Below are 13,353 nucleotides of genomic sequence, written 5' to 3' on the forward strand. Positions count from 1 at the left end.
GGTTCCTAAAAAGTACTGGAAAACGAATCTCTAGTTGACAGGGAAGAATGTGAAATCTCCTATTTTACAACTTTCTTCCTTAAGAAAAAAAAGAATAGAAACATCTCAGAATATCACATATAGCGATGAGTTTGGGAAAGCTTACTTTCTGTCTTTTTAAGTCTGGAGCATTGGCATCGTAGAAAAACACAACCTACATTATCTGTCATACTCACCGTCTATGTTTTTTATGTCATATTTGTTAACAAGAAAGCATTTAAAAGCAATTACACAACTTTTAAAAATCCATCGTTTCCCAATAAGCTCCCAAGGCTGGTTTTGCTGGTGTGCAGCGCTCTGCTCTAACAGTGTGTGCTGTTTCACATGAGCCCGTGGCCCGCAGAGAGCTCATCAGCCATGGCAGGAGGAAATTCACCACACAGGGGTTCATCGGCCCTTCACTGAGATATTTAATTCCTGTTGTGAGGACCTTGCTCGGTTGCACAGATCTGCCCTGGCAATGGCAACCTAGCAACCCGGTGGAGCAGCGCCGACCCTGGGCAGCGCTCCGAGGTAGAAGGGTGTAGGGAGATGTTAATTATTTACAGTGCTGGATTAGTGAAGCCGTGAAGAGCACCTAGGCCACCATCCACTGGAGTTAATTGCCTTTTCGTCTGAAGTGCACACACACGATGTGCTTATCTGAGGACCTGAAAAGATGCTGGTTTAATTACATGTTTCTTGGCGGATAAAAAGTGATTTGTAAAGCTGAATGATCATTAAATTTAACTGAAATTAATCAAATATTAGAATGATCAATTTTCTGAGTAGCATTATCAGTTCTGCAAAAAAGAAAGCTGTTCAAATTTATTTAAATTTTATGTTAAATACTATGTCCAACACTTGTGGTCTCATATTAAAATGATCAAAGGCTAATATTAAACCAGGCATGGACGGTCACTGCTTAAGTTGCATTTGAGTCTGGGAAACATTCCTGTTATTATTAGTAGCAACAAAAAGTTAAAATCAGAGATTACTACATAGAACAAAGAGGAAACACTACAGTTTTCTGGCGTGTGTGTGTGTGTGTGTGTGTGTGTGCACGCACGCGCGTGTACACCTGTGACCAAGCAAGAACAGGCAACAACGTTCATTAAGCACCAACTATATTCCAGGTGCTTTATATACATTGTCTTTGTATGGGTAGGCCAGGTATTATTATTATCCCCATTTACAGACAAGGCATCTAAGACTTAGGGGATAGTGCAGTCTGCCCAAGGTGATGAAGCTGGGATTTGGACTCAGGTCTGCCAGGACCTAAAGACCCCTGTCTTTTGACTACACTGCAGGCCAGACCAAATGACTTAAGGTCAGAAGAAGATCAGATTGACTCACAATGGGTGGTAGGGGAAAGGGCTGGAGTTGTGGGGATTGGAAGGAGGTGCACCTGTTAACTCCATTTGCATTCACACCTGATATTCCTACATCTTCAGTACAGGTGGTTAGCATCCTCACTTGAGCCTCAGCTGTGTTCTTTACTGGGATTCAGCATGCCTGGACTTGTCTGCCAAACAAAAGGACCTTAGCTTAAGGGGTTGAAGAGCCTCGGAGAAAACTCATCCCAGAGAAGGAAGAGACATCACTATGAGTTTGTCTGTTTCAAAGTCTTAGTGTCCAAGAGAGGTATCATGAATAATTAAACCATACTGAGTGGTCTGAGACGAATCCTATCATCTTCTGTCCTTTCCTCTTTCCTTCCATAGGTACCAGACCTGCATGAGCTCTGAAGGCTCTGCCTTGCTTCTCGCACCTCTGCTACTGCCTTGGTGTTTGCTTCTCGCTGAACTTGAACTAACCCAGAAGCATTGTCCCAGCACCTTTCCCCACGTTACAGGCCATTAGGCAGCTCTAGCATTTTGAGAAAAGGGATCCCTGAGTGCCTAGTGGTTGTGGGCTTGAACATATGTGACTCCATCTTCATCCCAGTGGCCACTGGACACACTTGGGGGCACTCTAGAAGGCCAGCATACCTGAGAAGCAAGTGGGGCAAGGTCCCATGAAACCTGGGCTATGGCTGCTTATGTGACCTCTTGGTGGCCACAGGTGATGAGACTCAGGAAAACTGAGGTTATAAACACACAATGAAAATACCACACCAGGTCTGGGTGCAGTAGCTCACGCCTGTAATCCCAGCACTTTGGGAAGCCGAGGCAGGTGGATCACTTGAGGTCAGGAGTTCAAGATCTGCCTGGCCAAGATGTGAAACCCTGTCTCTGCTAAAAATACAAAAATTAGCTGGGAATAGTGGCACATGCCTGTAATACCAGCTACTCAGGAGGCTGAGGCAGGGGAATCACTTGAACCTGAGAGGTGGAGGTTGCAGTGAGCCGACAACGAGCCACTGCACTCCAGCCTGGGCAACAGAGTGAGACTCCATCTCAAAAAAAAAAAAAAAAAAAAAAAGACAAAAAGAAATCACACTGAACTAATAACTGCTATCATAACCATAGGAGCCCCACGTTTAGTTTCTAAAGCAAGAATGTTACAACCATTTTGTATTTGTAAATCAGGCAAAACATATTTACTGCTTGCCATATGCTAGCCACTATACTAAGCTTTATATTTGCTAACCCTAAGGCGGACACTTTTTCAATATCCATTACTCCAGTCCTTTATGCTAACAACACCCTGCTTTTATTTGAGACAACAATGTGCTCAGCCTCCGGTCATGGTTTATGACACTCAGTCATGACACACCTGTTCTCTGTAGTCCCAGCTTCTTTTCATTGAAGGGAGGGAGACTGGGTTATGGAACACACTTCTAGAAGACTACAGGTGAAACCCCTCACGCCTTTCAGGCCTTGTTCAAGTGTCACCTTCCCTGACCATCCTGTTTAAAATGGTAGACCCTGGCACATAGAAGGCACTCAATATATTTTTTTAAAGTCAGGTTTGGTGGCGTGTGTTTGTAGTCCTAGCTACTCAGGAGCCGGAGGCAAGAGGATTGCTTAAGCCCAACAGCTTGAGGCTGCAGTGAGCTATGATTGCACCGCTGCACTCCAGCCTGTGCAACTGAGTGAGGCCCTGTCTCTAAAAACAAACAAACCATTTTTTAGAGTGACCTCGTGAAAATAAAATTAGAAAAATCTCTGGAGAAAGTACTGAACAGCAAGCACAGATGCCCAGGGAGAGGAAGATGCCTGGCATGTTTGGTGAACAGGAGGCCAGCATGACTGGGATGGGTGTGATGGAGGGGAGAGGAAGGAGGGATGGGACCAGGTGACAGTGGAAGTCCTGCCTGCACAAGGGCTTGCAGGGCACAGACAGGCATTGGGATCATACTCTGAGTGATCATACTATGAGGTTGAGGAAGGATTCTGGGCAGAAGGATGACAGCATCTGACAGCATTCATTTAAAACTACCATCTGGCTGTGGCTGAAAGAGACTGAAAATGACAACATAGAAGCAGGGAGAACAGGAGGCTGCTGCAAAATCCAAGCTGGTGATGATGCAGCTTGGACCATGGTGGTAGCAGTGAGGGAGAAGAGAAGTGATCAGGTTTCGCATGCATACTGAACGTGTAGTCAACAGGACTTGCCGACAGATTGGATGTGGATTGTGAAAGAAAGGAGATGAAGGATGACCTTAAGCCTTTGCCCCAAGCAGAATCATGGCTGGGAGAACTGCTGGAGGAATGGGTTTTGAAGGGAAACATCAAGCACTCAATTTTGGACATGTTTAAGTTTGAGATGCCTATTAAACATCCAAGTGGAGATACGAAAGGTCAAATAGATACACATCTCTTGATTTTAGAGAGAAGGCCAGATCAGGGACAGAGGTAGTATCTAAAGCCTTGAGAGCGGATGCATGCACCTAGAAAATGAGTGCAGAAAAAAGGAAGAATAAAAGAGTTCAAGTGTACGATGAGCCCTGGGATATTTCAATCATGATGACAATAATATGTGCCAGGCACAGGCCCCTTATCTGCAAGTGCTCATTTGCCCCTTACATAAATGCTGCAGGGTAAGTTCTCTCAACCAGACTTGATGGAAGGGGAATCTGTTTCACAGTGCTGGGTCATCTGTTCAAGGGCACACAGGTGGTTAAGAAGTAAAACCTATCCGACAAAGTTTTCTTTCCTCTAGCAATCTAACTTATAAACCTTGGCATTATCCTGTCTTCCCTTCCCCATCCAACCAGCCTTTGATTTTTATCTTCACCTTAAGCTTTAGTACAGGGCATCCTAATCCTTTGCCCTGAACAATTCCTCCTGCCTCCTAATAGGATTTCTTGCCATGAGACTCTCCCCTGCTCTAGTTTATTCCTTGTTTCCTAAAAATAAAGCTGATCGGGTCAACTTCCTGTTTAGTCCTTCTATTCATTCCCCATAAATTCTAATCCAGCTCCTTAGCTTGGTAAACAGGAGCCTTCACAATCTGGCTCCAAGCTCTTCTGTGTCTCAGTTTCACAGGCTGTTGTTGCTTTTTGGTGCCTATGCTAGGCTTAACCAGCATAGGAACAAAAAGGCAACTGCAGTACGTGATGTTAGGCACCTGATGGTGTGCGCTGTGTCTTGTTCCACATCTCAGAGGAAAGCTTTCTGCTTGTCACCATGAAGTACGATGTTTGGTGTAGTATTGTTGTATACGCCCTTCATCACATTACAGGAATTCTTTCTGTAGATGCTAAGAATGTATTATTATTACCATGAATTGATGTCAACTTTTATAAAATGTTTTTCTGCATCGACTTGGCATCATAATTTCTCTTTTGATTAATCACTGATTTATTTTCTACTCTTAAATTAACCTTATCTTCCTTGGATAAACCCAACTTGGTCTTCATGTGTTAATCTCTTAAAAATATATATATATTTTTCTGGATTTGATTTGCTAATATTTTGTTTAGCACACAGCCCTACAGTTTGTGCAGTGGCCCAGGGGAAGCACTTTTTTTGGAAAGGTGGCCAAAAGCAAGCTGATAAGTAGGAGCAGTTTGATTCCCCTTCTCCCTGGGATGAGGGCCTCTGTGTGGACGGCAAGGATTGGGATGGAGGGGACATCCAAAGTTCTCTATTATTACAGGAAAATAAAAATTTTGTTATTGAAAACATTCATTAAAAAAGAACACTTTCATATTCAGTACAAAATTTGGTACATATGTGGTACAAAAACTGAAATAGATCTCATTGCTAAAATTCAAAAGTTTTAATAGCAGAGAAATAAACGTCTATAAATAAGCCTATATGTATGTTCAGTGTGCCAGTTCACCTGACATAAAAATAAATAGAGGGAAGAAGTCCCCAAAACACCCCTTCAGGAAGCTTTTTCACATCACATCCATGTATGACCCCTTCTCTGTGACTTTGATTAGGCCAAGGTTGATAAGAACAGTCTTTTCCAGTTCCAGATAACTCTCGTAGTCCATTTTTAATTCAGCCTGCATTTGTTCTTTTGACTTCTGATATATTTTCTGGGGGGTGGGGGGAAGAAAAACAAGACATCCCTATAAAACAGATATCTAAAAATACCAAAGGATGAGAAGGGGCTGTTTGTGAATAGTTGACCTGGCTGCTGTTTTCTGAAAAGGGTTGGATGGAGGGCAGGAAGGCAGGAGGGCAGGTGGGCGGGAGGCAGTCAGAAGTGCTGGGAAAGGAGGGAGTGGGGGAAAACATGGCCCCCAACCACTCTCTCTCAAAAAAAGTCCCTTTTTCCAGCCTTCTTCCCTATAACTCTTGTTTCCCTTACGTAGACTGGAGGGTGACTAATAGCCTAGAGGTTGCAGAATTCTTTTGAAATCCCCCTCTTCTGAGTCCCATATGGATGGCATAGCTTGTGGATCACACGGCAATGACTACTCTCCCAGGCTGAGTCTCCAGCTGAAATTCTGGTTAGGAAAATTCCCATTTCATATGCGACTAGAGCAGTGATTATTATTATCCATTGAGGAGTGAGCTGTTTCCAGATTTTATGTTTGCAAAGGGACAGGTGCATGATTTTCCTGAAATCTCTGTTGAACTGTACAGCCTTATCCTGGCACCTGGTGAGCGCTCATACAGGCCAGCCTTGCTGGACGAACATGCGAACACTTTCTATGTGCCAGTTATTGGCTAAGTGCTGTAAATATTTTAACTCATTTAAGCTCCATTGCAATCTTCTGAGGTTGTTACTGTTGCCATTTCCCCCTTTATCAGCCGTTGCTTAGGAGACATTTCTGACTAACATTAGTTGTTTTTCCTTAGTGACTTTTTTAATGTTCTAAATGTAACAGAAGAACCCTTTCAAATTCATTCACATACCCACAATCTATTAATAGTTCCAGGGAAAATTTGAGAAGTGGTGGCTTTACTTAAAAGAGGGCACCATATCAAATGGAAATGAAGTTACAAGAAGTTGGGAACGTTTTGGAAATTGAAAAGTATAATACAATTTAAGACATTATTATTATAATATTCAGGTGTTTAAAAAGTATTTCACATGCAAATTATTTTTGGATTATCCACAATTCTACTCGCTCCCACGGATGTAGATAATTAGGAGCTGTTGCTATGGTATTTAAACACTCATAATAATCACGGATAATTGCTGGGGAAGGGGAAGAGTGGCAGATTATCTCCCACAACAGAATCTCAACAAACCAACATTTGTTAAGTGTGCAAAAGAACAAAACTAAGATCAATTTGTTTGTAGCAGTGGAATGCAATGAAAGGTTAATTAATTGGCATTCTTTTACACTTTGTCACCAAACATGTTTTTGAAATGAGATCCTCTGCTTTTATTGCACTAATTAGTAGCTATCAATAAGTGATAATGTTAATTTATTTGCTAATGCAGCACATTACAATATTTCCACATGCTAATGCTTTTTTTTTTTTTGAGATGGAGTTTCGCTCTTGTTGCCCAGGATGGAGTACAATGGCACAATCTCAGCTCACCGCAACCTCTGCCTCCCAGGTTCAAGCAATTCTCCTGCCTCAGCCTCCCGAGTAGCTGGGATTACAGGTATGCGCCACCATGCCCGGCTTATTTTGTATTTTTAGTAGAGACAGGGTTTCTCCATGTGGGTCACGCTGGTCTCAAACTCCTGACCTCGTGGTCTGCCCACCTCGGCCTCCCAAAGTGCTGGGATTACAGGCGTGAGCCACCGTGCCCGGTGCCACGTGCTAATGCTTTTGAGACTGGGGGCCTCATGTGAGTAATTGTGTTTGAGGATGTATGTATTTGGCTATACGGAACCTACAGATGGGATCAATGATGAAATGCTGGTAACAAAAGAGCAAAGGAGAGAGGGAGCAGAAATTGAGACTGAGGTGATCTCAAGTGAGAAAGAGAGAAAAGCCTAATTCACAGAGTATTTAAAAGCCCAAAATTCCAGTGGGCAAGGGAAGACCAGCAGAGTCACAGAATTCGTATCAAACAGGGAGAAGCTGAGAAAGAGGAGCATGGGGTGCTTTAGAGCTTAGGTTCTTTTTTGGCAGAGTTTAAGATGGATGTGCCCTGTACCAAATTCTCCGCTATTTCAAGTTTCATAGCTTCAGCATATCATATACAGTAAAATTCACCTCTTTCTCTCTACCCCTTCATATCTATCTATCTATCTATCTATCTATCTATCTATCTATCTATCTATCAATCATCTATCAATCATCTATCTAATCTATCATCTATCATTATAATTATAGTAGCTCTATTTACTGAAAGTCTATTTGTCACTTTCTTTGACTGACAGCCTTACAGTAATCCTAGTTATTAGTATTCCCATTTTCAAGATAAGAGACCTGAAGCTCAGCAAAGGTGACAGCCTTGCTCCAAATCTCACAGCTAGTCAGTGGCAGAGTTGGGATTTGAGCCCAGGTGTCTTGATTCCATATTCAACTCTTTTTGCACCACCTTCTTTAATGCATTATTCACGAGATATTAAAATTCTATAATGAAAGCATTCAAATTTTGTATTAATGTATCTGAACTAAAGGACTTTGAAATTATAGAAAATTTCAGAAACTTAAATTGGACAGAATCTCACTAGGTGTCTAACTGGCAGTGAGCTAGGAAATCAAAGGAATGCCCTCTTGACTCTCATGAGAACAAGAGAAGAATGTGAAAAAGTATAACTTTTCTATGGAAATTGTGGATTAAGCCAAACAAATATATTTCCACTGGTGTTCGAGGAAAACATCTTTCATTTCTGAAATTTAACTTACAACTTTTTTCTTTGCCATTTCTAGTTCCATTTCTTTCTTTTCTTGCTCACGAATTTTTTTGCGCTGTTCTACGTATTCCAGATGCTTGACTTCTCTTTCAAAGTAGTGGTTAACACTTGCCATCTGTTAGAAACAGAAGTCTGTGAGAGGTGACATGCAGGACGCCCCCATGACCTTTACAAGGCTCTGTTAGAATTTCTGCTGCTTGTAATTAGGTAGACAACCTACCTAATCTACCTCCCTAACCTACTTGATCATTATCTAATGATCATCTACCTAATCATTATGTAGATTATCTATTTTGTGATACTTTAAATCTTTTAGGTGAATATAATTTGGAAATTGTACTCACAGACCCACTACCAGAGGAGCTGGTACAATTCAGGGGCTACTGTGCTAACATTTAGGGCTCTGTGACTTGGAGGTTTCCAAAGTAGGGTTGGAAGGAGAGAGCTGCAAAAATGTGCAATTTTGTAGTAGAAATATTCAGGGGTTGCTTTTTCCCCATTTCTTCTTTCTTACTTCTAAATCTGAGGGAAGTTTCATATCATTAATCAAACTTAGAAAACCCAGATGAGGGTATCAATGTAGACCCTAGAGGGACTGGAAGCAGAGCTGAACTCCTGGTCCCTGGAGGGCTTCGCGTGTAGGCATAGAATAGAAGCAGGAAAGTCAGCAGAGACCTTGGGGAAGGCAACCAGGGGAGAGACAGCCTTTTGCCTGCCAGTAACTAGGCCGATGTTTGGACTTGCAGCAGACTGCAATCTATATGTTTAATGTTCATTGTATATACATTTATATATTTCTATTCATTGATCTTTTTAAAGCCTCATTATTAACACTGTTTGAAACACTTGGGTGGTGGGTACTGTGTGGTGGGGGGTGCAGAATACTGCCAGTTCAGCTGTGCTGCCTGCTATACTCCAAGTTGGGTTGGGAGCCAGTGGGGGTGGGTGATGGAGAGATGCATGAACATGTCAACTGGGCCCTCAGGGAAGGGTATCACTTAAATGAGCACCCCACACTTTGGTTACAATGGGAAAAATGACATTTTCTGATTATGAATCCCCAAGTCATTATTCTCTCAGAATCTGGACTTCATTTATTTGGTTTCCCTCCCATGTCATGTTTGGGGCTTTTTTTTTAAAGCTTCAAACTATTTAACTCATACAACAGAAATACATCCTCTTATTTACTGTATGAGTCTTTTGTTCCTTTACAGAGCAAAAATGCTGTCATTTCTAACATTTTTTTAAAGACATATCTCAGCAATATCTGGTCACATTAATTCTCAAAGTCGTAAGTTACTAACCTCATTGGTGGAAGGGCGACTTAATGTCCAAGGAATTTCTAATATATGCAGTGTTCCATAATAATCAGCTATGGCTATAAATTGCTGTTTAGCTGAAAGATTTAAAATAAATGGGAGGAAAAAATCAGCAAACAGAAAACCATCTTATGCAGTTAAACATGAAATATGTTTTTGTTTTGTGTTCTCCCAAAGGACCTGCTGTGGTTCCAGTGATCGTGGTATTCTCATCAGATGTTCATGGCTGGACCACGTAAACATGTACAAGTCATTTTTTCCAGCTGATGAAATGAAAGCTAAGACTGAGCCTTTGTCGGTCCCCCTGCTGCCTCAAAACTTGTATTTCTGGTGACTGTATAAGGAATGTGGCTCCTGGCTGAAGATGACTCTCTCTGTGGCTGGGCCCACTAGGCATACTTGAGAAGAAAGCAAGGAGAACACATGGAAAGATTTTCAAAGAAAAGTCATGAAGTTCATTTTCACTGAACACAGAAAGGGCTAAAGGGTACCATTATCCAGAAGAATTTCAAAGATGTAGCCAGAACCACAGGTCTTATTGTAAAAACAAGTAGCTTCCTTTGAACATTTAAAATGGGTATAATATGCAAAGTATTTGAGATTTTTCATCTTTTCTTCTCCTTCTCCTTCTTCTTTCTTCTTCTTTTTCGTTTTTTTTTTTTTTTTTTTTTTTGAGACAGGGTCTCCCCCTGTAGCCCAGGCTAGAATGCAGTGGTATGATCATGGCTCACTGCAGCCTCAACCTCCCAGGCTTAATCAATCATCCCACCTCAGCTTCCTGAGTAGCTGGGACTACAGGCGCATAGCACCATGCCCGGATAATTTTTGTTTTGTGTTTTTTGTAGAGACAGGGTCTTGCCATGTTGCTCAGGCTTGCCTTCAACTCCTGGACTCAAGTGATCTTCCCGCCTCACTCAGCCTCCCAAAGTGCTGGGATTAGAGGCATGAGCCACCATGCCCGGCCTGAGAATTTTAATTTTCTGTCTCACTGTGTGTGTGTTCTTTTCCTTTTTAGTAGGTCTGCTTCAAATTGCAAAATCCTGGATTCATAATCCCTGTAGGTGTACAAAGCAATGTTTTACACCAAAGTGGGAAAAGATACTTGGGTGGCACATATGGCTAAGCAGTAGTCTGACTGTGACACTCAAGATGCTGAAGACTGAGTTTCCAAATCTAATGTTTCTGAGAAATGGGTAGAAAGAGAAATTCATGCTGTGTGCCTTTGGAAACAAAGGGAAACTTCTTTTAAAAAAGGCAGGTGGGTTACAGTGGTTCACCCCTATAATCCCAGAACTTCGGGAGGCTGAGGCAGGAGGATCTATCACACCACTGCACTTCAGCCTGGGCAACAGAGCAAGACGTCATTGCAAAAAATAAAATAAAAAGAGGCAAACATACTGGATTTACCTAGAAATTACTACTTGGGCAAAACAGAAAAAAAATGGAGACAAAGGACATACATCACGTTTCTATAGACACATCCTTGAATTTATGCTTGCTTTGTTATATAGTACTTTTTCCTCATAGTTGGTTCAAAGGTTAAAGCTTAAATACATATATAACTCCAGATAATCATTTTATCTTATGAAGAGAATTGCTTGATATTAGCCAGGAGAGAACCACAAAAGTGATATAATATTAAAAAATATGATTTGTAATAAAAATTAAAGAAACAAAATTTATTCTATGTGGAAAAAAAAAATCAGCGAAAGATAACAAAGATCCGGGTCACCCTGTCTGACCCGGAGAAGAGAAGGATGTTTCCCATCGTGTGGTTCAATACCAGCCTCTGCCTGACACGTGTCTCAGAAATCATGATGAGGCAACAGTGAGAGGAGCTCAGGTTGTGTCCAAGGTTTGACAGCAAGAGAGAAGGAAAAGGAAGAGGAAAGATGGGAAGGAAAGGGAAGAGAGAAGAATGAAAAGGAAAGGAAGAGAAGGGAAGGGATAAGAAGGGATGAGCAGGAAGAAAAACAAAAAACTAAGAAATAAACATTGGAGGCTTTTCAGACGAATGTCAAGATGTTCCCGAGTTACCCAAAATGACTTAGCTTATTTAGTTAGAATTAACATACAAGAAAAGATCCAGGGTTTGATGTAGGTGATCATAGTTATGCAAATGTTTTGAGACTGGGCCGGTTCATGGGTTTTCTCCAGAAGGTCCCAGATATCAATATATCCATCTTCTCGGCCGATATAGAAAACTCCGGGACGAGTCAGGGACCAGTGGCCTGAGGTGTACCTTTTTGGTGCACAGCATGACTGAAGGAGGGGTCCAGTCTTTAAACAAATTTTTAAAGAGACAAATAAAGAAGATTTTGTTATTATCTGAGGGAAATTCACCATGATGTTCGTTAAGTACAACTCAAGCTAGCTGTGATCATATAACAACAAAATTATGCCCACAGAAAGTCTTACTTCTCTTTGTTGTAGGGTTTTTATATAACACCAGCTTTTCTTTCTTGTTTTCATAAGCCATTTTTAGTTGCTTTTCAGAAAATATTAAACATTCCAATTAAGTTGTTGAAGTTTCTAATAATCCCACTTCTAAACCCACTACTGCTTCTAACCTTACGACTATTTCTGTGGAAATTGGTGGACATTAGACAAGTAAAGATTATAAGGACATTCTGCTTATGCTTTTATTTTGCTATCAGGTATCTGCTTCCCATGGAAACGGTTCAGTAAACAGTAGAGAGTAAAACAAATGAAAAGTCTGCCAGTTCCAGCTGTGTACTGCATGTTGAAAATCAACATCAGAATTGGCAATTCTCATATAAAGTGACTTCAGATGGAAGCAGTTGATTGCCTATAAATACACTAGGAAGAGATTTTAGACCATTGAAGCATCATGCAATCATCTTCTCTTTTCTCTACCACAGGGTAATCTGCCTTCTTTGGGAGGTTTTCCAAAGTGAGAATAGAATGTGCTTTCTACCCACTTCAGGCTTCATCTACTGACCAGGGGTGCTCCTTTGCCTACTTACATCTGCAGGGACTAAACTAAATCATGGAGCTGTCTCCCACCCTCCAATATATGCATAAGAGACTTTCCTGTGAAGAAAGAATGTCGCAGATTCATGGACTCTGTAGAGGTGACATTTCAAACTTGTTCTCCTTGTCTATTTCTCCCAGCACCTTGAGTTTCTATAACCAAATTCCTGACCCTGGCATAGTCTTTGGACAATCATGCCTGAATTTCCTTTTTCTTTTTCTTTAACTACAAAACTTGCTAATCGTAAAAAAAAAAAAAAAAAAAAAAAAAAAAAAAAAATCAAACATACAGAAGTACATTGGCATAAAGCAGAAGTTCTTTGTTGATGACCATTTAAGTAGTTTCTAAATTATTTTCAATGATAAATATACAGTTTTTGAGTATATGTTAGAGTTTCAGAAGTGGAACTGTTAGGTTAAATATATATACATTTATATACATATATATGTATATCAACTTTGAAATATATATATGTGTGTATATATATATCCACATTATATGCCTATATACATACACGCATATATTTCAAAGTTGGTATACACATATGCATATATACATACATATTATATGCATATAATGAAATTATATGCATATAATGAAATTATATGCATATACACATATATATATAGTTTCAGGCTTTGATAATCTCAAACTGCTCACCAAAGAGACATGTCAACTTACAATCCCACCAAAAGTACTGATTTCCCCCACACCCTTGCTCACCAGATTTTATCAATCATTCTAGTTTTTGGCAGTTTAGCTCCTATCTGCCTAGATCCAGCCCCTCTCCTAATCCTGACCACACTCTTGCTCCCTCCCTTTAACCACTGTATGTCCCTGGACAGGAGAGG

At 40.8% G+C, this 13,353-nt stretch overlaps 1 protein-coding gene across 2 annotated transcripts in view; it reads right to left on the reverse strand.

Moving 5' to 3' along the window:
- Window positions 1-5,172: 5,172 nt before the first annotated feature.
- Window positions 5,173-13,353, reverse strand: part of WDR63 (WD repeat domain 63) — a 70,333-nt gene continuing 62,152 nt past the window's right edge. For both annotated transcript variants that reach the window (XM_030823446.1, XM_030823445.1), the window contains 4 exons: window positions 11,583-11,787; window positions 9,493-9,584; window positions 8,181-8,303; window positions 5,173-5,452 (listed from right to left, as the gene is read on the reverse strand). In XM_030823446.1, the coding sequence (XP_030679306.1) occupies window positions 5,309-5,452; window positions 8,181-8,303; window positions 9,493-9,584; window positions 11,583-11,787 (564 nt within the window). In that variant the 3' untranslated portion in view covers window positions 5,173-5,308. The remainder of the gene's footprint in view (window positions 5,453-8,180; window positions 8,304-9,492; window positions 9,585-11,582; window positions 11,788-13,353) is intronic.

The sequence above is a fragment of the Nomascus leucogenys genome, chromosome 12 (genome assembly GCF_006542625.1).
Source record: "Nomascus leucogenys isolate Asia chromosome 12, Asia_NLE_v1, whole genome shotgun sequence".
NCBI classification, from domain to species: domain Eukaryota; kingdom Metazoa; phylum Chordata; class Mammalia; order Primates; family Hylobatidae; genus Nomascus; species Nomascus leucogenys.